Source organism: Episyrphus balteatus, chromosome 4 (genome assembly GCF_945859705.1).
Source record: "Episyrphus balteatus chromosome 4, idEpiBalt1.1, whole genome shotgun sequence".
Lineage (NCBI taxonomy): Eukaryota > Metazoa > Arthropoda > Insecta > Diptera > Syrphidae > Episyrphus > Episyrphus balteatus.
The window spans coordinates 28,457,252-28,484,693 of NC_079137.1; the positions used below are offsets into that span (position 1 = coordinate 28,457,252).

The 27,442-nt window shown below is 29.7% G+C and overlaps 2 protein-coding genes across 2 annotated transcripts in view; one reads left to right on the forward strand and one right to left on the reverse strand.

Annotated features, from left to right (window-relative positions):
- LOC129919580 (uncharacterized) overlaps positions 1-27,442 on the forward strand; it is a 138,629-nt gene that overhangs the window by 53,844 nt on the left and 57,343 nt on the right. The gene's annotated exons all lie outside the window — the stretch shown is intronic.
- On the reverse strand, positions 6,147-7,818 carry LOC129919582 (uncharacterized). The gene is made up of 3 exons (XM_056000515.1): positions 7,094-7,818; positions 6,872-7,033; positions 6,147-6,816 (listed from the first exon to the last, which is right to left on the reverse strand). Exons 1-3 carry the CDS (start codon positions 7,208-7,210, stop codon positions 6,646-6,648), a joined length of 450 nt encoding a protein of 149 aa, XP_055856490.1. The 5' UTR covers positions 7,211-7,818; the 3' UTR covers positions 6,147-6,645.

Sequence of the window (27,442 nt, forward strand, 5' to 3'; positions counted from 1 at the left end):
ATTTTTCAATCGTCAGTTATATCGTTTTCAATTGGCTCTCCGGAAGCGTCCGGAATCATTCAGAAGCCTTCTGAAAGTGTTTTATTTGCACTATTATGACAGACAGAACGCTTCTGAAAATAAAAATTCTCTTCTTGATTTCAAAACAAAATTCACTCAAAATCACTAATATTTAAATAAGTAAACGTCAAACCAAATTTTTGAAACCTAAGCGACGAAGGAAGCCGTTTTATAATAGAAATAAAATGTCTGGTTCATGGTTTCATGGTAACGGTAAGCTTAGCCTGAAATATTTTGTAAAAGAAGAAAAACACGCATTTGGTAACTCTTTTTCTGATTCAAAATAAAAAAATCTAAATTTTGTACTAACTTGAAGGCGCTTTGTGTTTTTTAAAGTTAAATTATTGACAAAATTTGATCGGCAATAATATTTTTCTTACATAGTGTTGCGGAACGAATATTAGAGGTAATAATTTCAACATTACTGTATTTATGCAGACTTATTCTTTTTAGTCCTGATTTTTCAATCGTCAGTTATATCGTTTTCAATTGGCTCTCCGGAAGCGTCCGGAATCATTCAGAAGCCTTCTGAAAGTGTTTTATTCGCACTATTATGACAGACAGAACGCTTCTGAAAATAAAAATTCTCTTCTTGATTTCAAAACAGAATTCACTCAAAATCACTAATATTTAAATAAGTAAACGTCAAACCTAATTTTCTAGTAGAAAAGCAAAAAAACTGTTTTATTGGATTTCAGAATGAGTGAATCCTTGAGTTATTACAATCGAAAACGACATTAGACTATCAGAAGAATAAACTTTTATTCCTAGGAATAAGCTTTAACTGAGGTTTATCTTACTATTGAAAAATTGGTCCTTAGTATATTTTATTGCATTTTAAAGAACGAAAACAAAAAAAACCTAAAATAATAAAAAAGATTATATCATTATATAAAACCTTAAATTAATTTTTAACCTACATAATTCCATAATAAGAATTTTTAATATAATTTTTCCTTGTTTTTTGATACAAAAATATTTATTTAATTTTATCTTTTGAGAAGGCTATAGTTCTAAAAGGAAAAATTAATTTATTCAAAAAGATCACGAAGATAGAAATAATAACAAAAATATTGAATTTTTTGTAAAATTTCAGTGACTTTTCTTTTATTTAGCCCTGATTTTTCAATCGTCAGTTAGACTATCAGAGGAATAAATGTCAATATAAAAAAAACTTTTATTCCTAGGAATAACCTCTAACTGAGGTTTATCTGACTATTGAAAAATTGGCCATTAAAACAATTAATTTTTAATGCAGGTTCAAATTTATTTTTATTTTATAGTAATTTTTATTTTTGGCGCGACGAGTGTTTCGATTCGATTATTGTCCCCTTCATCAGGTAAAAACAAACAAATATACCTACATTACATAAAAATTAATTACATATATTAAATTTCATTAAATCGTGTATTGGATTTAAAAATGTAATTATGTACATTGTACATTCAAAGTATTAAATTTGAGTATTTTTTCGGCGCTACCTAAATTTTCATAGAAACCACTTCTGAATAGTGTAGCAGCACGTACACTAAAAAAATATTTCAATCAAAATTGCGATGAACATTGTAATCTGGGGCACATCTAGTATTTTAATATTTTTAATGTACGTATAAAGCTGTATCTATAAGTAAGGAGAGATGTGGCAATGGATGTCACAATTCAACTCGAGTCCGGGTGATTTGGAAGAAACTTTCCACAATGTGTGGTTCATGAAATGAAAACATGGATGAGTAAGGTGTTTGATAAATTTTGACAAGAACTCTTTTTTTTGTTCTTGGTTTTCGTGAAAAGTAAAATGTTTTAAGTAAAAAATTCTCAGTATACCATTATTTAGAACTTGATTTTGGTCTCAAAATGCCTTTGACACTAAGCGCACATCACGATGCTAAAAAAAATATGACATTTTTAGAAATATAGGACTATAAACAACTGCGCCAAGAATTAGTAATACATACCGAATTTTACCTACCGTGTTATTTATATGTATAATGATGGATCGTAGAAAAATTCCTCTATTTAACATTAGATTTTCGACAAAAATACCCAAGATGAACTAAAATTATAGAAACATTCAACAGTTTAATTTTTTCGCTTGAACCGCTAATCCTCATATGGACCGTTTAGTCAAATAAAAGCTAATCTAAATGTCATGAAAACTTCAATAGATAATATTTGATCATAATTAGTTACATTTAGTTACAGTAGATGGAAAACTTACCAATTTCGTATTTGTCCTTATATTCATCATTTGTTTAGAATCAGCAAATGCTATAAGATATTTATTTTAATTAAAATTAACTTAACAAAACTAATATTTCTCTATTTATGTATTCATTAAGTTCAAAAAGATTCTCCTGCATGCAAAGTAAAATTACCTATCATAAAGGAGTTGTTATTATTTGTCAACGACCAGCTTTTATATACTTTATATCAAAGCCTTTTAATCTCAAAGTCTTTTCCAATTCACCAGAAAAAAAAAAACAACCAAACATAACTGTACCGACAGATAAAAAAAACAAATCCTAGATATTTTAATATATTTTCGTCTTTCGTTTTCATATTCCATCTTTCCTTGTTAACTTTTGTCGTGCCAAAAGCCAAACCATTCACAAATATAGGAATAGGTAGTTCAAAAGAACGTCTAAATACACAAACATTATGTTTTGAAGTCCCTCTTCTTTTGACACAGGAAATATGAAAATTTAATTAAATAACTCGAGGATAACAGTTTGTGAAAGAACTACAACTTTAGTTTATAGAATTTTTCGAAAGCCAAATTGATATTTTAGTTGACTTTATTTGCAGATGCTGTGTGTATCTGTGTTTTCTTTCTGAAATTCAATATCTAAACCAAAATTCAATAGCGAAGAGCATCACTGTAAACTGATATTCTTCAAATAAGAGTCACACAAACACAACAAAAACGCAAAACACACGAATTTCCTTTTTGAATCCTGTTTGCCAGAGCCAGAGTATTCTTTTTCAGGTTTTATTGAATTTGAGAATTGAAGAGGACTCCTGGTAATTCAACAGTACTTGAGGGGGTTGAGTAGCAACCTCTTGTAAGCGTTTAGAAAGTTTATTTATGTAGCTTTTCCAAAAGGGGCCAACGCAATGTCAAAATGTAGGTACGCCTTATGGACCTTGATTAATGGAGATCATTCAATGAATAAATGACTACCTTTAGAAATTTACAACTTTAAATGGAATTTTTGGGACCACATTGTAAAATATTCGCCGACACCTTGTCCTAACAGATAGTTTTGTACTTTAACTGTTGTCTGTTGAAAACTGTGATTTATATGATTTCTGGGACCTTCGTTTATCTGAAAACGCACCGCACAACAGGTGATATTGACCAAGCTTCCAGAGAGTACCTATATACGAATATCCGCAAATAAAATCTTAATGAATCTCCCAGTATGATATAGAAAGATCCATCAGCCTAGCCTGATGTGTATAGTAGTTTATGACAGTTGCAGGATGACGCAGGATGGTAGTTTTCGTCTGGTATTGGTTGACAGAAAAAATTTGCATAGAATTCATTTCGAAGTGACGCACTTTGAGTGATGATGTTCGTCAGACGAAAAAGGTGTGTAAATTCCGGTTACATACCAAATGGATCTAAGGACATTTGAGACTACAGGCAGTCTTGTGTTTCATATAATATACATATGTATTTGTTATGGGATTGTATAAGAAATGAGAGTAGCCTCAAGGACATTACAGCTAGAGATGGGATAATATAACTTATTGTAGCAAGACAATTTGTTTTCATGTGGGGAAAGTTATTTCAACGTAGCTATTACTGATTGTTTTGTTTGAGAGACATTTCAAGAATTTACCAAGGACTTGGAAATCTAACTAAATTTTAAAAAAAGAAAAATCTTACAACATGTTTTAAGTGAACATTAATTTAAGATAAAAAGAGGTTTGGCAAGAGTGAAATATTTTGCCTAACCATTTAACATTAAATTCAAGTTTTCTTAGTAAAGGCGTGCTTGGGTTAGTAAAATTTAACACAATAAACAATAATAAATCATTTGCAGGAGTTTTGAAAATTGATGACATTAAAGATTTCGTTGTGCTTTTTTTCTGAATTTCAAACTGGCTGATTCCAAAAAATATAAAATCAAGGTAATCTGACGTTTCATTTTCATCTGTCAACCCATATTATTGTAACAGTTGCAAACTTACTACCGAAAAACATTTAAAAGTTATGGTAGAGAGACCAAATTTTGCATGAAGGTTTTCATATTCATTACACTGGTTTACAAGGGTTTTGTTGCGGAAACAAAAATATACTTTTCTGAAGGTTTTTGGTGCGCTGAACTCGAATCCGAAGTCAGAAACAACTAATCAGCTCCCGTTTTTGAGATATTACCGTTAGAAAATGCAAAAATACGTTTTTTTGAACTCTTCGGACCTTCTTCTTTTGTATAAAGAAAATTGTTTGAGCATATTTAGTAACGGTTTCTATAAGAACTGTTTTCCATCTTTCGACACCTGTTTAAATCTTTTCAATATCTTTTATATTGCCCGAGATATCTCAAACTGATGTAAGTGGGTATGGCTTCATATATCATATAGAAGTTAATGACGTAATAAAATTTATAAAAATACCAAACAACTTAGGATATCTCGGGCAGTAAAAAAGATATCGGAAAGATTTAAACAGATTTAGAAAGGTGGTAAATAGTACCTATGAAAACCGTTACTAAATATGCTCAAAAAATGTTCCTTATTTAAAGAATAAGGTCCGAAGTACTGCATTTTATAACGGTAATATTTCAAAAACGGGAGCTGATTAATTTTTTTTTACTTCAGATTCGAGTTCAGCACACCGAAAACCTTCAGAAAAGTATATTTTTGTTTCAGCAACAAAAAAAAAGTTTAATTTTGTTAACCAGTGTTATCATTATGAATAAAAGCAATGCAATGAAAAAAAAAATGCACGACTGGAGCCGCACGTACTTGCTCTTGCAGTTCAAAGCACTTTTATGTAAGCTTAGTTGTAGTTTGTAGATTATAAGAGCTGCTTCTATATAAATTTTTAAGAAATTTGGTTGTTAATTTGAATGTTAAAAAACAGCTCTCCCGATTTTGATTAAAAAAATATTTTTTTTAGAAGTTATTAACAGACATTATTATAAAACCATTTTCTTGATTTCTGATTTCGTAAACGACTTAAATGATTTCAACAAAAACTCTCCCATAAAATCGTTTAGAAAACTTGATATCAAAATAAGGAAAAATTATGAAAACTGATTTATGGGTATTGTTGGAATAAATGTAAAAAATTCCTTTCAATCATGTGGCTTATAATAGTGGATATACATATAAAAATCTAAAGTTTTCTCATTAAATATTTTTAATCTGCACCTAACTTAGTTTAACTTGAAAAGTTAGGACTTGCACATGAGATTTTTTTAGATTTTTGGTATTAATATTGTTTCAAAGTTTTATTCCTCCGATTCAATTCCAATTTAACAATGCGTTCGTTATATCTGAAAGCAAATTGTGACCATCGTTTGCGATATGTTAATGTAAATCTTAAAAGTGTTCGTTATATCAAAATTCTCTATATATCGGATATTCGTTATTATTGGACTTCCACTGTATTCCTTATTTCACATAAAAAACTTAATACTTGGTAGTGTTTTTGGCGTTTTGGAAATCTCTGAGCGACCAGAAAAGAGCTCCGAGCAGATTATAATCGGGCTCTCAGATTTAATTATGAAAAAGACTTGATCGCTCAGCTATCATTTTGTATATGTGCCATGATATGTCTGTATTAAAAAAATAAAAACAAATATTTTTTCTGACAGTTGTGTAATCTGCTCAGAGGTAAAAAGAAAAACGACAGTTGATTAACAAGTTAATATTTAATAATATGAAAATATAGAGTAAATTTACTTACGTGAAGTAGTTATAGGAACATTCAGTTGTCAAACGACAAGAGTCGAATTCTTAAGGAGATCATAAAAATATATTCCTAGGATATTACAAAAATTATTTGTCCCAAATTTCAAGCAAGCCCATCCATCCAGCTTTGTGTATATGTGATGCACCAGACGACGACGCACGCGACGCGACGCTCAGACAGTATGTCTAAAAACAGTTTTTTGAGTGTATCTAATGTTGGTTTTGACAGATCCCCGAAGATTTTTTTGATGTGGAACCATTTCTTGTCCTTTTTTATAAAACAAGTAAAAACATCCACCCTCAAAAATTGTTGTAAGCTCTCTGGTGTCTATTTAGTTAGTTAGTTTTTTTTTTAATTCAAATGAGTTCGGTAATATAATTCAATTTTTGAGGTTAGCTCTTCAGTTTAATAAAGTAGATCGAAAAAATCCAGTAGATACTGAAAACAAAATTTGTCATTCAAAATTTGTCATTCAAAATTTGACATCTGACACATCTACCAAACAAAGCAAGTGATCTCTAACCTACTTTCGATCGACAACGGGCACAATGCATGTATATGTATTTTTAAATTGATATAAGTATTATTCTTTAAAAAGTCGCTTCAAAACTCAAACTTGTATTTATTGGAAAGCGCGATCACATTTTAACGGAATTTCTCATAAATTATCAATTAAAAACATATGAAAATTAAAAACTGCACACATCGAGATCTTTTCATTGCCAACGACTGCAAAATGCATAACACTGCGGTAAGCCCCAGAAAGGTTTGGATCTGGAATATTTGAAACATTTGCTTTGGTTGACCAACTGGGAATCCTATAAATAGTCTAAAAGAAAAATTACAAAAAAAGTAAGAAACCAACAAAATTAAATCAAACTGACCCCTTTAACATTCGGACACTTTAAGAATTTTTCCATATGTTTAACGTATTGATGCCAAGCTTCAAATGGATTAAATAAGGCTTTACATAGATCATTCCGATTAATCTCTAAGGCTGGTATTATATATTGGCCTCGATTTTCTTTAAAGATTGCACTAGCAATCTGAATTTTAAATGTGAAAAAAGAGATGATTGGAAATTATTACAGAATTCAAAACCATACCGAAATCGTGTCATTAGGCTTAACATCAGCAATTGACACCATATATCCATTAAGTATGGGCTCATCATCAGACCCTATTGTGACTTTCAGATTACTTAAGTCGAAAAACCTTGTCATAAATCGATCTTCTTCACCTTCGCAGGGTGTAAAAATATTTTCATCGTCTGCTATAACAGTGTATTTGGCGGCCTTAATAATATTTGTTTTTTTTTTTTAAATGCTTCAAAATATACAAAATGTTCATCTTCTTACGTTTGTTACTAAAATTAATACTAAGATACCTAAACACTGTATTATGAAAGGCATAATAGAAAAATAACTTTATTACTACTCGATGAGGAAATTAAATACGCCTGCTTTTATATGACTTTGGTTTATTTATCAATTGATGGTATCTCTTAGTAAAAACTACAACGAAAAACAAAATTAAATAAACTCATGTTCTATATAATCCAAACATAACACTTACACCATGTCTGATAATTTGCTAGAATGTTTCAATTTACGATCAACTAGAAATAACTTGAAAGGTATGAATTAAGTGATTTGACAATATTGTTTTGATCAAATCAGAGTTTAGCACGAATAAAGCTTGATGAAATAGAAATTATATTACAAAAAATTCACATACGTAGGTTGTGCTCCCACAACTTTTTCGATAAATCACTCCAGCAGCATTAGTTTCTTAACTTGGACAACTGTAAACCTGTGGGTAAAGTAGTGGGTAGAATAGAGTTAAAAAGTAAAATCAAAAATTAAAAAAAAAACTCTTGCTTTTAAAGGACAATACAAAGTTACACCAACAATTCTAAATCTACTTGAGTAAAAAAATATTTGTGGCCTGTTTTAACCAGCTCTTTCGGGGGAAATAAAAAGACCACTTTTGCAAAACTCAACAAATGAAACTTGACTGAACCTTTTGTAAAAGTTTTTTTTTTTACAAAAGGATATACATAATTTAAAAACTTAAAAGTGAATAATTTTTAAAACTATTTTTATATTGGTAAACAAATACAATTTCTTTGGTTTTAAAACAAATGCATTTACCTATGCAAAATTAACAAAAAATGCTTTATTTACATACCTTCCAACAGGGTTCATTAAGGCTTAAACGAAGCACTAAATTAATATGTTCGAACTTCAAATGATATTATAATTTTATTGATTTTCATTTATTCAAAATAGTTTAAGGAAAAAACTGTTATCATATTAATTTATTTTTTTTCTATTTTTAACTGTTTTTGTTTTGCAAATTTTTAATTTTAATTTTAATTAAAGTAGATATACAATAATTGTAATATAATATTCAAACAACCAAGAGAACAGTCTTCAGTTGAGAAATAAATAAATAAAAAAAAAATTATTATCTGGGTCGCACAAACTTGCTTTAGAGTTCAAGTTTCTAAAATTTGTAATACCTTTTATATAGAAATTTCATAAATGTATCATCTACTATTATGCATAAAAATAATAAATTTTGTTTTTCAAAGGAAACAACTAAAATCTTAAATCAAATTAAGCTTCCAGACAAGAAGGTACGCAATTTAATTTCACTAAGGTGCATTTTTAGATAAAATATTTTCAAAATCTTTAGAGCCGTTTTTAAAAAACTATTTTTTTATTAATTACGAAAAATTATTTTTGGCATTTTGTAGCAATAATTACACTGGTCTGCAATTAAATCCTGATTATAATGAAACTATACTTTTCTAAAAGATTTTTGTGTGCTGATTCCGAATCAAAACTCAAAATTGGCCTAACACGTCACGTTTTTAGGATATTCCCGTTATATATTGGCGTAATGTAAACTTTTTAAACTAAACCAGTCACGGTTTATAAAAGAACTTATTTTTTTCTTTCAAAATCAATTTCAATCTCCTCAATATCTCTTTTCTTATTCGAGATATCTAAATTTAAGTAATTTAAGTAGGTTTGGCATATCCTACCATAAAGAAATTGATCATTAAAAATTCATATTTTTTTCTCCTAAGAACAAAAGTATACTTTTCTAATATATTTTAGTATGCCGATTTTGAATCCGAATGCAAAAAATTTCTATCAGCTCCTGTTTTTGAGATATAGTAGTTTTTTTTGAGATTTTTTAACCAAAAACTTGATTCTTGATTCTCTAATGTCGTTTTCGATTGGCAGTCCGGAAGCGTCCGGAACCATTCAGAAGCCTTCTGAATGTGTTTTATTCGCACAAAAATGACAGACGGAAGGCTTCTCAGAAGAGAAATTCCCTTCTCGATTTAAAATCAGAAGCACTAATACATGAACACAAAAATGTCAACAAAAAAAGACTCAATCATTCCTATTTTTGTTGTCATTCAAAAATTTATTATTTAATGAAATTAAAATTATTTAGAAAATTAAAATGGGTACCTTATTGCAATGGAATATTTTTTTAACCATTTTCTTCTTCATCGTCGTCTTTAGATTTATAATTTTCCATAATTTTTTTGGTTGGAAGAAAAAAAAAATTTATTTGACATTTTTGAAATTTCACAAACACAAGCAACAAAAACAGAATTGAGTGGAAGCGATTCAAACTGTTTTATTGGATTTCAGAATGAGTGAATTCTTGAGTGAAACCAATCGAAAACGACATAACTCGTATATCTCAAAATCCTGACGTGCTATATTTTTTTTTGGCTTCGGATTCGAACACAGCACTTCAAAATATAAGAAAAGTATACTTTTGTTGCTAGGAGAGACAAGTTTTAAGATCTAGAAGGCAGTGTATGGGATTATTTATCACAGATTTGATATTTCTAAATAGAAAAATATTATATAAAATATCAAAACACGTATTAATTGTTTTAATGTATTTTATTATAGTTTTCTTAATATATTTGACATTTTATATATAACGGGCATTGAGATTTTCCTAAATTAAAGTGTTTTTGTTCATGTGGGATTTACTAAAAACTGCAGAATTTCAATATTTTTGCTGTTTTTGTGAATTAGTATCTTAATATGTGTGTAAACTTTAATTAATAAATACATATGATAGATCATGTTATGAAAAATAAGTCCTCCAAATTTCAGCTCAATACGAATATTAATTTTATTTTTGTGCTAGGTCAACCGAATCTAAAAGGGTTATTTTCTAAAAACTACTCATATTTTTCAAAAATCATTAAAAAAAAATGGTACGTGCTAGAATTTTTCTGAAACCAGATTTAGATTCAGGAAAGTCAAATCTTTAATAATTTTAAAAATTATTTGAAGGAGAAAAAAAAGATAAATTTTGCAGACCAGTGTTATTATAAATCAACACCTAACAACAAAATTTCCAAAAAGTCGAATGGTCTTGGAACACTATGATTGAGAGTAATTTGAGTAAGAGGAATTAATATTATTCTTTTTTCTTCAAATGTTTCATTGAAAATGGTAAAAAATAAAATGCACGACTGGGGTCGCACGTACTTGCTCTTGCAGTTCAAAGCACTTTTATGTTAGTCTACTTGTAGATTTTAAAAGCTGGATCTAAATTTTAAAAAAATTGATATTGGGGAAGACATTTAGGGCAAAATTTGGTTAAATGAAAAATTTTTTTTTTGTTATTTGACTTTTTTGAGAAAAATAAAAATGCAGTTTTATTGCCACTGCTTTAAATATTACGTATACAAAGTTTAATCAAAATCGTTAGAGCCGTTTTCGAGAAATTCGTAATATCGTATTTTTTTGTATGGGAGGTATACGTTCTAAACGAGATATAAAAAAAAAAAAAAAATCAACTTTCAGAATTCCATAAAAATCATCTATACCAAATTTGAAGAAAATCCATCCACCCGTTTAGGCTGTGGAAATGTGTACAGATGGACGCACAGACGCACGGACGGAATTGCGGGACCCACTTTTTCGGAATTCTCCATCGTCGTAATGTTGGTTTTGATTAAAACCTCAATTTTTTTTTCGACACGAAACCAATACTTGCCCTATAGAGCAAGTAAAAATCGAGTTAGAGGAAGTTAGACTAAGAGGGAGTTGACTGTATATTAGGGTGCTTCTTATATGGTCGATTTTTTAATGGGACACCACTGCATTATGTTCTACCATATAAGCTAGTATATGGTATTTTTTTCCGATTTTAATATTAAAATTTAGGGGTCGCTACCATTCACTAAAGATTTAAGTAAAAAAAAAAAAGATCAATTTCAACAAAAACTTTTTTGTTACAATACAAAGTATCTACGCTTAAGACCCGATTTTTCAATCTTTTAATAAACAGTCAGTTAACTGTCTGACCAACAAAGATATTAGGCTCATAAACAATCAGATAAAAACATTGAATTTTTCAATTAAGAAGATCACTTTAGTTAGCTATTCTACAGAATAACACAACAAAAAAAAAAATGTCGAATTCAAAAATATTCAAAAATTTTTATTCCGCTGTATTTTTTATCAAAATTTCTTTCAAAACAGCTAAAGATTTAATATAAAGTACTTAATTCTGATAAAAAATTTTAAAATTTTGGGAAAAAAAAAACAAAATTTGGTGTATTTTTCAAAACTTTGAAAAGATTTTTGAAAAACAAAATTTAAACTGAACATGAAAATTAATGATTAACTGTTTTTATTGAACACTTATTATTATATAAAATTAGCTTAGCGCTAACCGCAGTAGAACTTTCCATCGACATTAAACAAAGATGTATATCTAAGAAAACAAGAAACTAAAATGTATTCAAAATAAATATATTACTTATATGTACACATAAATAACATTGCTCCTCTCCCCTAAGAACATAAGATCAACTTTAAAGGAAAATATTTCACATTCACCATCTGCAGCATATAAAGGAATTAAATTGGATGCTTCTTATTTGCTTCTCTATGCATATTCTCAAATCATAAACACATCTTTCTTGTGTAAACTTTGAGGATTCGCAAAACTTAGTTAAAACTGCAACTATAACGTGCTAAATATAAGTTTCTTCAATTTAATTTTTTCTAACATGATAAAGTGCGTGCTTTTCATCATGAGATACGACTTAGCAGCGTCAGAGAAAATTTAATATTCATCTTGTCTATCATCACACACTTAGACTCAACTGGAATTCACAAAGTCTAAGGATAATGTTAATTAACTACCTCATCCTTTGGAATAACTTTTAAACTAAGAATTTCGTACTTAAGATCCTTCTTGCAGAGATATAATTTCCCTGAGATTTATTGGTCAAACATACTTAACTTTGGTATGATTGGTAGGTAGAGTAACTCGTACCTTGCTTTAGGAGGTTTATGTTCTTTTTTTTTTTTGTTATATTATTTTTTGCATTATCCTACGCTTTACAAATATTTGTACGATATATGTTTCCCGAGCAACATTATTATCCTGCTCAAGTTAGTAAAGGTACTTTATTCTATGAAATATTTAAATTTACTTTAGAACAAAAAGCTGCAGGTGCATTAGAGAAAAGGATGATGGAAATTCGTGAATTTCCATTGAGTGTGTTCGGATTCCAACATTTTGTGCATAAATTTGTTGGGATAAGAAGAAACTCCACCCATCGTACCATCTGCAACAAGACACACAAAATTCCTTCGCAAAGTACATGCTAAGTTTCTTCTCACACTAATTTGCATGACAATTCCCATCCAGGTCCTGGAATAGGTAGGTGAACGTGTGATACATGTAGTCGTGAAGAGGTGGTAGAGAAACCGTTTATGTTTATTTTAGTACTTTAAGTGGCTATTAAGATAGCTTACCTACTACCTTGCTGTTAGATATTCACAAATTGGAATGTTATCACCTGCTGGATGATGTGGCCCGGGAACACGATGGTGTTTATATGGCTTCTTAGTGGGTATATACACTTTCCTTTCTGCTGAAGATGATATGCTTAAACGGAATTAATTAATTCAATAGAAGGTAGCTGATGTAAACTACAAACATTCGTTGTTTATTATGCCAGCGGATTTATTGGAAAATTATTATTATAAGCGTTTAACTCCCTGTGGGATTTTAAGTTGAGTTGACTGGGTAAATATAAATGATTACTGAAGTAGTTGTTGAAGTTGAGTGTTGAGGATAAGAAGATTGATATGGGTTAATTTTAGAAGTTTAATTGACAGATCAATGTATTCAAAACTGAATTGAATGAAGTGTAGGTAAATAAGGCAGTTTGCCATACAATTTTGAACTGAAATTTTTCACTGAAGAACTGGAAATGTTACATATAAAATATATAACAAAAAATATTTGTCTTTGTTTAATTTTTCCATAACAACCACAGTACTAAAAAGTTAGCAAAAGAAGGTAAGTTTTCTCCAATGCAAAAAATGTGCAAAATTTTGTGAATGATTTTGAGTTTTTTAATTAAATTATTAAAACTAAGCATTATGTTAGCCTCAAAAAATATATCCCGGTTTTCACAAAAATGTTTGAAATATTTCTATAGCATACTTTTATTTTCAAAAATACAATTCTATGTGGGCTTCACTCTTCTTCAGGGCTAAATGATTTTCTTTTAATTTTATAAAAATTAAATTTTTTCAATATTAGAAATTAATCTTAAGAGGGTTTCAGTCTTTGTGTTGTGGTTTTCTTTTTTATAAATTCTAAATATTTCAAAATTAAAAAAAAAGTTAAAGTTCATCGAAATTTCAAAATATTTATATATTTAAATATATCAATTTCAAAATAAAACTTACCCAAAATATTTCTTTGAACAAACTGACCATTCTATAAATATTGCTAAACAATTCAGAATCTGATCTTCTTTTAACCGTATTATTTGCATTTTATGTTAAAAGATGATCAAATTGCGAAAACCAACTACAGTTTACTGTCACATACCAATATGAAATAATCATTTTTAGCAAGAAAACAAAACCGACTTCCATGGATCAAAACTGGGTTTTATGGTTTTTAAAATAGTTCCTATAGCAAAAAGTGAACGAAATTGAAATGGGACCACACTGCAGCCACCAGCTATTCAATACAAAAAGAATTATCAAAATTGGTTCACTCAGTCCAAAGTTACGCGGTAACAAACATAAAAAAAAAAAAAAAAATACAGACGAATTGAATACCTCCTCCTTTTTGGAAGTCGGTAAAAAGACATAATTTTTGCAAAAATGATTTTGATCTAAATGTATGTGTACCTTTAGTAGAACCGTTTTCTTAATTTCTGACTTTTTCACAAATGACTTAGCTGATTGCAATGAAAATTGAAAAAAAAATAAACATTTTAGCGACCTTAAAAGAGTAAAAAAAATGTTTGGATTAAAAAAAAATCAATTTTTTTCATAATTCTAGTTTTTGAAATGGGACCAATAATTTTTTTTTTTTGAAATTTTGTTTCATATAGGTATCAATCAATATTTTATTTTTAATGGCAGACAATTTTTTTTAAATTGTTTGAATACTTGTTTGTATTCATAAAAAAAATTTAAAAAAATTGTGTGTAAATTTTTTTTTCTAAATTCTTCGCTGTACATGAAATTAAATTTTTTACTAACTTACATAAAATTAAATTGTTTAGATTCCTTTAAACCTAGATGTTTTCACTCCTTAAGTCTTATAGTCTAAAGCAATTAGTTACTAAACAGTTTTTGGCTTATTCCATTGAATAATTACAAATAGAAGTGGACACCCAGGGAAACTTCCGCTGTAAAATTGTAGTCGCTAGTATCGTGCGTTGAATTAATAATCATTTTTAGCAAAAAAACAAAACCGACTTCCATGGATCAAAACTGGGTTTTTTTGTTTTTAAAATAGTTCCTATGGCTAAAAGTGAACGGAATTGAAATGGGACCACACTGCAGCCACCAGCTTTCCAATACAAAAAGAATTATCAAAATTGATTCACTCAGTCCAAAGTTATGCGGTAACAAACATAAAAAAAAAAAAAAAAAAAAAAAAAATACAGACGAATTGAATACCTCCTCCTTTTTGGAAGTCGGTAAAAAAAGCAAATCCAACAATCCAAAAGCAAAGCCAACAATCCAAAAGCAAATCCAGCAACCCAAAATCAAATCCTAAAAAGCTTATACATATGGATAAAAGTTTTCCTATTTCAAAAAGTGGAGATAGCCTAAAGGATAAGGTGCATGCTTGTTAAGTTTACCTGCCCAGGTTCGAATCTGACGGGAGATTGAGATTGTTTTTTTTTTCTACATTACTAGAATAAAAATTAATTAAATTTCTCAAAAAAAATCTCCGCAAAAAAAAAACGTTTCAAATTTTACCGGTATTCGAACCTAGGCCAGTAGGAGTAAAAGGCATCGGCCTTGTTCTCTAGACTAATACGACTTTTCAAAATACGAAAACTTATATCAATATAAGCTCTTTGAAATGTATAATAATAATTATTAATTTTTTTATGAAGGTTTAAAAAAATTATTAGTTAAGACTCAACTCGAAAATACATGATAGTTGAGGCGCAAACCTGTAGTTCATCTATCTTCCGGTACTCTTATAGTCGCATGAGTAATCTGCGGTGTCACTTCTATTTGTAATTATTCAATGCTTATTCGCTAATTCAGAAAAAAAACATATAATATTGGAATACTACTGGTGCGATAAGTTGAGTTTGGAAGTAATACCAAAAGTAGAGGACTAAGGATGCTTTCTAGTACCAAATTTGAAGCGTATTAGTTTTTTTTTCGAATTGGTTTATAATTCATAAATACCCTTCTTAAAAAAGAGTTAGATTTTGGTAAAACATAATTAAATGTTTAACTCTATGGTACAAAAAAATTAATTTAAGTTTTTCTATACTTGTGGTTTGCACATAAATGGTCTAAGTTTTACTTTTTGCTCAAACAGATTTCTATTAAGACTGGGTTCCCTTTTTCAGCAAAGTCAAATCTCATGTAAAAGCATTTGTGTGTATTAGTGAATGTGTTTCGCTCTCTCGCCATCGAATTCTCTGGTTTTTTACTCTCAGGATGTTGGTTATGGTTTTCATTCATTGTCTCTTTGTGAGATCGCCATCGCACTCACGCGTGCGGGGTGACATGCAAATGGATGTAGGTATACTACATAGATCTTTATATGGATATGGTGTTTGTGGACGAAAACTGGTTTGAAATTCAATATTTTCATGAAAGATTTCTGGAGTGTATACCTATTTATTTTTGAAATGAAAACTTGTTTCCATGTTGCTGTTGTGGATGGCATTTGAGTTTTTTGTGTATCAGAGAAATTTTTTGCACTATAATAATAACACGGTGTAACACTCAAAAAATACGCGGGCGGAGACCTATCAGGTTTTGTAGAGCTAGTCGCACTGAATACGAAACGGTATTTGAAAATCCCCTAACACCCCCAAAATCTGAAGTTACGGGCAAAAAACGGTTTTTTAGACCTTCATCCATTGAAAAAATTCTAGCTTCGACAATTTTTTACCCATTTTCGATTTTTTTACAGTTTCTGATAGAAGATAAATGTACCTTTTTAACAATATATAAAACATTTAACTCGGTTGAACCACTTAGAATTTATAAGCTGTCAAAGTTCAAAAATTCAATTTTTTTTGTCATTTGCCCAACTTCGGCATCAATTAAAAGTATATGTTTTCAAAACAACATGCTATTTAAAAAATATATTCTAAGACTATATCTATTTCCCAATTAATCGAGGTATGTTTTATGAAAATCACTTCAAAAATGGCTTAGAAAAAAATTTTTTTCGATTTCAACCCAGATACAGAAATTCAAACTTTTAGGTATAGAACAAAAATGTTGTTTCGGCACGTAGTAATATAACTATTATACCTACAAACCTACAAAAAAAAACCGAATCCGCAACATATAAACAAAGACTATGAAAAACAAAACGATATATTTATATTATATAACCCCGCACGCACGCGCGAGTGTAGTATAATAAACAATACAACCCAGAAATCAACCTAAATATAGAAATCAATCATTGTGCACAAGCACATGTCAAATGTCAATACACATTTTTACACACAAACAAATGCATACCACATATCTAATCCTTTACCTATATCCCCGCACGAGCGATGTGAATATTACACAATGCAAAGAATTTCGCTGACACTAAAAAAAAAAAAAACCCAAAAGTGTCAACTCGCAACCGCGGGTGCGATATTATAAACACGAAATGAATTGTTAGAAAAAACCCAAGAGTCAACAAGAACAAAACAACCCTTTTTGAAAACAAAAGATAATGATCTTGCAAAAAATATCTACTATCTACCTACTCTCTGCAGCATCTTCATAATTTCATGAATGATTTCTGCCTGCCTGAGTGAGGAAATAGGAAACAAAAAAAAAAAAGTACATATTATGTAAACACAAAAAACAAAAACAAAATATAACGAGAAAATGAGAGCGCAAGAGCAAGTTTTTTTTCAATAAATAGAAAAGAACAGAAAAAAAGAGTTCATCAGCGCCAGCTTATGCGTGGCATTCTTTTGAACTAAATTTGCATGTGTGCGTGATCAATGGAATTTTCAAAGTAAAAAAAGCTAAAATAGACACTTTTTCAACAATTTATATTAAAAATACTGTGAGCAAAATTATATATTTTTTTTTTTAAATTGATTTGAAATATAATGAAAAAAAATAATAAAAATAAATTGTGGATGCTTTGACTGCCCCTTCCTCAAAAACAGAATGCAAATATTGGTTTATTAAAATCAAATTTTTAGTGTGTAAATAAAAAAAATATTTTTTTTTGGCAAACGGGTTGCATGAACAACTTTATTAACTTCTCATTAAAAAATACAAAAACATTTTAAAAAATAATCACGCTTTGCCCCACGACCAAAATGCTAAAAAAGTGCATTTTGACACCTTTCCTTCAAATTAACCGTTCAAACTAACTTCAAATTAAATTTTAGAAATTTTATTGGATTCTCCTAATTTCCCTTTATTGTTTTCTTTTTGTTTCATCTAAAAACACTAATAAACGGTAAAGTTATTCTAAGAAGAGTGAGTAAAAAAACATGAAATTACAACAAATTAACGAAGCTTTTTTTCTAATAAAAAAAAAAAAAAAAAAAAATCTGTTTCGCGTACTGCATGAAAACACATTTGATCATTATAAAACAAAAAAAAAATAAATAAAAAGTTTATAAACAACGGTGCCCCAACCAAAATTCTGATTCAATCTAAATTTGCAGGAAAAAAATCATTTTCGACCCTTATAAAAATCGCACAAGAAATGTTTCTAAAATTTAAATGATGCAAAAATATTTGTACGTTTATTACCTTTTCAAAAAAGGACGTTTCATAAGATTATCTTATAAACTGCAAAAGTTATACAACAATTAGTCAACCGTCTTCCATTAAAATGCTATGGAAACCCCCCCTTAACTCAATTCTCAGAAAAAATATCACTTTCATATCAGTTTCCAGCATTTTGGAACGACAACATCTACTACATCTAAAATGTACTATCAAATTAAAAGTTAAAAGATTAAGCTAATAAACGATACCCTACCTACGGTAGGTATATATATAACTACAATATAAAATTCTAGTAAATGGATATAACTCCTCTATTCCAAATGGATTTACTGAAAAAAAACATTTTATTTTAAAATTCCATTTACAATATTCTATTTTTTTTAGAAAAATTCTCAAAGAGCTCGTTTTAAAATCCAGGCTACAATGCACCCTCAACTTGGCATCAATACCATTACTCAGATACCGTTTTTCCTTCTCCTATCCCATTTCCGAAAGTTTTTGTTTCATTTAAAGATGTTTTCATTTCCGGCCTACAAAGTATTTCAAATTATATTTCCTGCAAGAAGCTTTACAGGAAACAAACAATCCTTCTTCATCCCTGAAAATTAAATGACAACATTTTAATCTTCCATCTAAGTGTATATCTATACTTGAAGTTGAAGAAGCATCAGACTAAAAGTTTTAGCATCTTAGAACTTCCTATAAATAGAAATTGACACATTCCTAAAATGGATTATTTAAAATTAAAAAAATATGTTTGTAAACACAAAACGTCCGAAAGGGTTTTATCTTCGTTAATAATTCATAATCCTCACAAATTCCCGAGAGCTTTTAAACTTCAATATCTTCTAAGTTGTCATATCTTATCCGTGTGTATGAGTGTTGCTCTCGTTTTATTGTTTTGATTGCTCTCACTGCATCCCTTTTCATACAAATTCAACCTGTCTTTAAGAATTAAGGACATTTTGTGCCATGGAGTGGAAAATATCAAGTTTTTTTTTCTAAGAAACTTGTCACATTATGCTGCAGTGCATTCTCAGAAAAGAAACTTCTTGCAGTGCACTCTGTACACCCTCATAAAACATCAAAACCATGCATAAAAAAAATGAGAAAAAGTAATTTTTTCAACGAATTATCAGTAATTTAATTAAGCAGGTTCTACGACAACCGTGTTCCGTACGATAACCACAAAATAAACTTTATCAAACATAAAAGTCTGTCGTGTTGTCAATGGGAAAAGAGGTGTGTTGTTTTAAGAGGAATTGCATTTCGAATAGACATGTTTTGAGATACCGTTCTGCTAATTAGGGGAATCATTCTGAGGAAGAGCACAATATCCTTCCTACAGCAGAAACTTTACCAAAAGGATAAGTTGTTTTTTTTTTTTTTTGTTAGAATTATTGTTCTCAAAGAGATCGCTTGTTTTATGAGTTTGTGTTTTGAGAAGCAGAGCAGTCTCGAGCAATGATAAGAAGATTTATTTGTGTTTATAGTTTATGAGTTTAAAGACTGCTGTTGCATTGTGTTTACAAAGTTGTTTGTTATTTTGGTTTTCTAACGCGATGTAACTTTGAGTTAATCAGCAAACCAACAATGGTTTTTTGATTTATATTGTCGGGAAGAAGTTTTAATTGGCCAAAAAGCAACCAACCATAAATAATTTGGCATATAACACACAACAATAGATGCTGGTTGTGGATTTTAATTATTATTATTGTTTTAAGTTTTTGAAGTTGAGCGATAAAAAATGATTGAGTGAAGGCATAATAAAAATGTGTTTTTTCTACCTTTCTTTTTTCGATAAAAATGAAGCTGTGAACTCATATAAATACAATTTCTTAGTTTTCAACAAATTTTTAGATAAAATAGTGAGGCGGCTTAGCATCTAAATCGTGCACTTTGTGATAAAAGCATGAAATTTATATCATTGGTAGTACTCAATATAAGAGTTATTTTGAGATATTGGGCCACCTTGTATTCCATCCAGGAGGGTAGATACAAGAGCTTTTATATGTTGCACCTGCATTGTTGCATATCACAGTATAGCTAATGAAACATTTTTATTAATATAATACATGATTTCGAGGTCATTTTTAACGCCAGATCGAATAAAGTCAATACTAAAATATCTGGACCGTCATGTAAAAACTTATTGCACTTTTTATAAATAGTTATATACTTAAAGAACAAGAGCCAAAATATTACCAAGTACTCCTTGAAAATAAGTGGTAGGCTGATGAAATTTTGTATGTAAAAAAATAATAAAATATGCTCATCAAAATATTTCGGGTTAAAGGGTGTTTTTTTTTTAGTGAGAAAGAACACTTTTGAAATGGTACCATTGCACCACAATTTGCATTATTTTAACAGCATATATATTTTATGCATCGTATGAGAATCAAAAATAATCAAAAAGTGAATTATATTTACCATGGAATATTGAAAAATGCAAAACTTAAATTGCTTGCTTTTATTTTTTATTAAATTTTGATACAAATGAATATTTTGAAGGAGTTAGGTGCAAAAGTAAAAGTATGCAAAATAATTGTGCAGTTTGTGATAAAATGATTAAATTAATAGGATTGTTAGTACAATATGTAACCCTCATTTTAAGATATTGGGCCAGTAAATTGAGGTTATTTTGAAATAAAAAAAATGCAGAGACATTATGTAAGTTACTTTTGAAATTAGTTTTACATTGAAACTTCATAGTTTCATCTGCGCCATATTGCAAAATATATACATATTCACAAAAAACAAAACACAATTCTTAATTCATTTAAAATATTGCAAGTTATATAACCAAACCAAAACTGTACTCTGCATTCCACTCTTCACAACAAACACGTGCCCTGTATACTTACCGAGATACATACAAACAAAAACAAAGTGAAATTATATTGGAACCCAGAACAGGTTTTTGTCTACGTTTTAGTTTTAATTTTTCGTTATTCCATTAAAGACTAAAAAAAAAAATTTGTCTGTATTACGTCGCATACTCCACTCCCTATTATTCATTAACCTCTGATCAAATAATCCTGTGTGTGATGGCCCAATGATGATCAAAATATAATTTTATATGTTTTAAAGGCAATTTTTCTAACTCAAATTGAAACTCAAAATCTTTAAATTTCTAAACTTTTATCACTGTTATTATTAGTAAAGTAAAACAAAAGCCGACTAAGCAGAAAACAAACAAACAAACAAACAAACAAACAAACAAACAAACAAACAAACAGACAAAACTCAAATAAGTGCCACTTTTTTATAATTTATTATGATGAAAGTTGTGTTTTATTCTTAGTACCAAACAAAGTTGTATCGATACTATGTTCTTATCTGTGCGATTATTCCAATTTTAGGGTTTAGCTAAATTCAATAAAATTATCTTGAATTACATTTTGTAAAAGCTTCTTTAAAAAGGCAACACTAGAATCTGTTCAGCAACAATCGAGAAAGTCTTAATTTATGATAGATATCGTTTTTCGTAAACAAATTTGAAAATTTTGAACTAACCCTAAAAATGTTTCTATAAAAAAAATGTTCCACATACGCCATAGTGACCCGTTGTGATATATAATAAAACAAATTAATCATTGACTAGTTAATGAGACAATCAAATTGTTGAAAATACATCGAAATCATGTATCATGTATGTTTCATTTGGTGTATTTTGAAATGCAACAAAATATATAGGTACAACATAGAGAAACTCATGTACATACCTATCCTTCTGAATAAAACCTAAAGTGGCCTAATATCTTCTAATTACTTGTATATTGAGCACTACCAACCGTGCAAATTTTATGCTTTTATCAGCGTACTAAAATATTCGAGCGTTGAACTACAAGAGTACCTAAGTATAGAAACGACTCAGTTGTGCAATTTTTTGTTTTAATATTGACATTTTAAATTTGTTATCCTTTAGTCTTTCTAACTAGCTTTATCCTGTTATTTTGTTCAATGTTTTAAAAATGAAGCTGCTTTTATTTTTTTTTTTATTTTTATTTTTCCCTAAATTTGCGAAATGCGATATCAACTCGAAATATCACATTTAACTCTCCAGCATGACAATCATAATCTAATCAATAAATCAATACAGTATTTCCGCTGGGCAGATGTTATGAGGCTTTATTCTGCTGTGCAACTCTTTCATTGAAATTTGTTTTGCCTCATTTTTTTTTCCATATGTGAAGTAGATACTCGATAAAAACTAAAAAAAATCTTATGTGTGCATAAAACGTTGAATCTTGTGTATATAGATTTTTCAATTTTTGAACAATGTTGTCGAAAAAAGAATATGTAGTATATTGAAATTTGAATCATAAGTTTTTCTGATTTCTTTTTACTTTGAATTTTTTTTGCAACTATTTCTATTTGTCACATTCTATTGAATTATTCAAATTCCAAATTGATTAATATAAGCTAAGAATCATTGCATTAGTACAAGTGCTTAAACTTTCATTCATTACACCGAAAAAAAAAATTGATAATAACAGCTATCAAATTAACATTTTTCAGTGACAAAAGTCGTCCAACAATTAAAATATCAATTTTGATATTTTATCATATCATTTTCACATTTTTTAATTTCAGATGGGATGGTGAAAATTTCACTTTGACAATTAAAATATCATTTTGACATTTTTTTACGTTTAAGTGGACAGTGAAAATTTCACTTTGACAATTAAAATATCAATGTTGACTAGATTTTACGTTTTAGTTTATTATAATGAAACCTATTTCTTTCTTTTTCTTTTTTATTATTTTTATTATTAAAAGAATTTTCTTTCTTTTTTCAAAACATTACTGAAAGGGAATATTCTTTACAAAATAATGATCATATTATTTTTTCTATTATAGGTGATACAATTGTTTTGTTATTTTCTCCCAAACTATGTGAAGTAAAATCTTAGTGCCGATCAAATTTTATCAGTAAATCATACATTTTACTTCGAAAAAACACAACGCGCCTTTAAATTAGTACACATTAAGAATTTTGTATTTAATATTTTTCAATAATTTGGAATGAGAAATTGATATTAAAAAATGATAATAAAATATCAAAAAAAAATTCCAAAATGTGACATTTAAATATCATCCTGATAATAAAAACGTTGTTTTAACATTTTAAATATCATTAAACACATTTTATAGAGCATTTTTGGCTGATATTTAAGAAATGTTAATTTGATATTTAAAAAATGTTAAATTGATATTGGTTTTTTTTTTCGGTGTAGAAATGATCAGTATCAAAATTTTACTGACAACTGATGTCATTAAACCTTAGAAATGCTTACTTCGCTTGTTTGTCTGTCTTCACATTACGTGCGACACATGTCAAATCTTGACATCTTAACCCTTAGTATAATTTGTGTATGTTTGTATTCTTACTCCTTGAAATTAGATGTGACTGGATAAAATGTATTTACAACAAATCCGCAACGTATTCAAATAGTCATCAAGCATTGGTTAGTTAAATTTTGAGGGCCTTCTGAAATAATTAGAATTTGTATGCCAATAGCAGGTTGGTCGGTCAGTCATTCATCGTGATTAATGACTAAGATTTGGAAATCATTTATAATTGCCTCTATTAATGGTAAGTGGAATGTTTTAGATTGACAGTACTAAATGATAGCGTGTAGAAATTTTTGGGGGAAACTCTGTTGAATGATATTTTTCTAATGACGACAGAAATGTCATTAAGTTACTATATATTTTATGAGAAGAAAATGATGTCAGATAACAGAAGTATAATAGCAAAACTACAACAATAATTGTCAGGAAAAATTAAATTACGGGAGACACTGAAATCGAAAACCATTGGCCCCCTCTACCCTCCTTACGATTGCTTCATAATCCAGCACCAAAACCAACAAATCAAAAAGGATTTCCACACCAATAATATTGAAGAACTGCTATTCCCGCTTTATTCACCTTTAACAAAAACAGTGCAAGGAAATAGCAAAGTACTGCCGTTAGTTATTTTATTAAAGCTGTGCATTGTGCAATGGAACAATATTTTCAGATTAATTGAATTTACAATGAGTGTGAACTTAGCGAATCACTTTTTGCAAATCGATTTTTTGGTTGGGAGTAATTTATTATTTTGTTGCTAATTAGCTACAGCAATTTCAATTTGTTGCTTCGATTGTTTTGGATTTATTGAAATTTTTCGCCCAGGTTGTGTGAACTTAGCGAAACAAGCTTCCTGAATCGAATTTAAATTAGGTCCATATTTTATTGCTATTTTGTTGTTAATTAGTTACGAAAATTTTTATTATTTGGCTACAATAGTTTTTGTGCTTTGTTTTTTTCGCTCAGTTTATATGAACCTAGCGAATCCATAATAAGTGGATATTTTGTTGCTGGATATTTACGTCAATTTAGATTTTGCTCTTATTGTTTCTGTTTTCGCTGAGTTTATATACTAAGTTGAAATGAACTTAGCGAAACACTAAAAAAAAACAAAAACTATCGTAGAAACAAAATCCAAATTAGCGTAAATATCCAGCATTGAAATTACCACCGTTGACAACTGCTCTGCTTGACTGGCACTTATGAATACGGAACCTCTTGTGTGTATCAACTGACTACTCTGTGCGTACCGTATGAGCAGTAAATTTGTAGGTAGGTATGCAATTTCGCATTCAAGGAATAATGTCTTGATATTAATGCACACGACGTTGTTTTTTCACTTGTTGCCAATGGCAGAGGTTGCAGTGTTAATGCTTATAGTAAAAATATATACCGCTTCGTAACAGTCTACACACAGTCTTCCCACAGACTAAGAATTTCATTTATTTCCGTTTATGTTAGTTTTCCTCAGAGAATGAATTCTTTTATACACCTTTAAGCTTAAACAACGCTTTTATAATCATAATTTTTAGATACAGTCTACTCCCTATAAGTCGAATTTCCCTCTCACTCGAACTTTTTCACCATTTTTAATATAACAAATGGAAGAAAATAGATTACATTAATCCCTTTTACTCGAATTTCTCTCTAACTAGACCCAAATTTCGTGCCCCATGAAAGTTCGACTTAGCGGGAGTCGACTGTATTTCTAAAATCATGGTTTAAAACAATTTTGACACACTATTAAAACAAACCAAAAAGTAGAATGGTTTCTATAGTCGTTCTTTCTCCTTCTCTCTCCAGCTTTTCAGCTTTTTTTCTATATCTGTCTTCTTCCATGAATATTCAAGCAACACCACCTACTGTTTGGGATTCAAGTTAATGTCTTCCAAATGTGTGAAGGATGAAAACCCAGATTTTTATACAAAAAGCTTAAAAAATATTGGAAACTTGAAAAAATTTCCTATGAAACTTATTAATAGAACTTTTCTAAATAAAACAAAACATGATTAAAATTTTCCTTAAACTGGTTATGACGTTCTTTTGAAAATACAATTCCACCTGTCATATTCAAAACATCAGAACGAAAATAAATTTGTGTACGTCTAAACCACTTCAAGAGACTCTTCAAATTTATTTCTCTAAGCTCGCACAAGAAAATCTATTTTCAGTTTTCACCCATCAATTCCTCAAAATAAATCCAGATTGACGTGTCTGCTATCATAAAACTATTCAATATTGCAAGAATTGAACTTGTGGGTAAAAATAGAAATACCTATCTACCAAAAAGACTTTAGTGATTAAACTTTCAAAGTCAGTGTCATGGTGCCTACGACTTTTCAATTTAATATCCTTGTATAAACATAATTAAACCCTTACCGAAAACCCAATTAGGGTTCATATCTGATTGCCCTCAATTAAATTCTGTCCAGTGTCCTGTCATATATAAGACTTTTACTCTTAAGGACTATTCAATCAACTGCTACTGCAAAGCACTATATTCAGTAGTTTGACTCTTTGGCAGTCCTTGTATTCATAAATCCTTACGAACTTGTTACCATAAAGGAATTCTCAAAGTTTCAACCATAAATCTTTTTTCCAAGGAACAAGCTATATTCCAATACTATATGAGTTGCCTTTTATACAAACTAAATATAGAATCAGTAGCATTCGCCTTTGGTTAGATTTTAAACCTCATTCAAATTAATTCCAAACAAAGTTGGTATCGTTCATATATTGACTCCTTGTGTATATAGACTCTTGTAATTTTGGCGTAGTGAGTAAACATTATAAATCCGCACTCAAAATTTATTTAAGACTTCTCAGAGTGTGTGCTTGTATGGAGACTCCTGGTATTCAGGAAATTACTGCGAAAATTACACAAAATCAACAAAACAACACAACAAGGACTGTGTCAATAAAAATGTGAGACTCCACTCGTTGTTATTATCGTATCCTTCAATCGGATCACGTTGTCTATATACATTTGTTCTTTAAGGATATGAAGTCGACGTCCTCCTGAATCTGGGATGAAAGTGTTTTCTTTTTATATATATTTTTTTCTTTCTTTTTAAAATCCCTTGGCGATGACGATGCGGCGGCGGCTGTAAGAGAAGAAACGAAAACGAATATAACCGTGTTATCACGTTTGACAGCGTGAGTTTCAGACCACAATGGCGCGACGACGACGACAACGACGACGCCTCCCAGGTTGAGCTTCCGTTAACTTCTTCGCCATATGAATTCCGCAGGATATCTTTGTCCTTTGTTCGAGATTGAGTTTATGTCATCAGCTCGGGGAGAAATAAAATTAAATTGAAAAACCGCGCGCATCATCATTTTAGCAAATACACATAATATTTATAATATTTGTTATAGGTATGATATAATGCACCTGCACTTATGAAATATCAAAAAGCAACTAAAAGAGAAGAGTCCTGCAGGCTGCAGCCAAGCACAAACACACAGCGGAAATGAGGCGGTGATTTTCATTTTTGCTCGCAGTTGGATGCAGTTTTTTTGCAAATAATTTTGTCGCCTGCTAAAATTACCTTAAAAGAGTGCGACGTGGCTGCACATCGTGATTCACACCGCACATATGCATTAAGTTATCCTTTTAACAGGACGATAGCAGGTGAAACCGTCCATGACACAGATTCAAGTTGACTCTTAAGTCTTAATGCATTTTTCATTTGCATAACAGTGTGGCTCGCAACGGCAACGGCAACGTTTGCTGAGGTGAGCAAAACGATGGGATGTGTGGAGGGCTTATAACGGATTCTATTCTGTCCACCATCAGAAGGATAACATTTT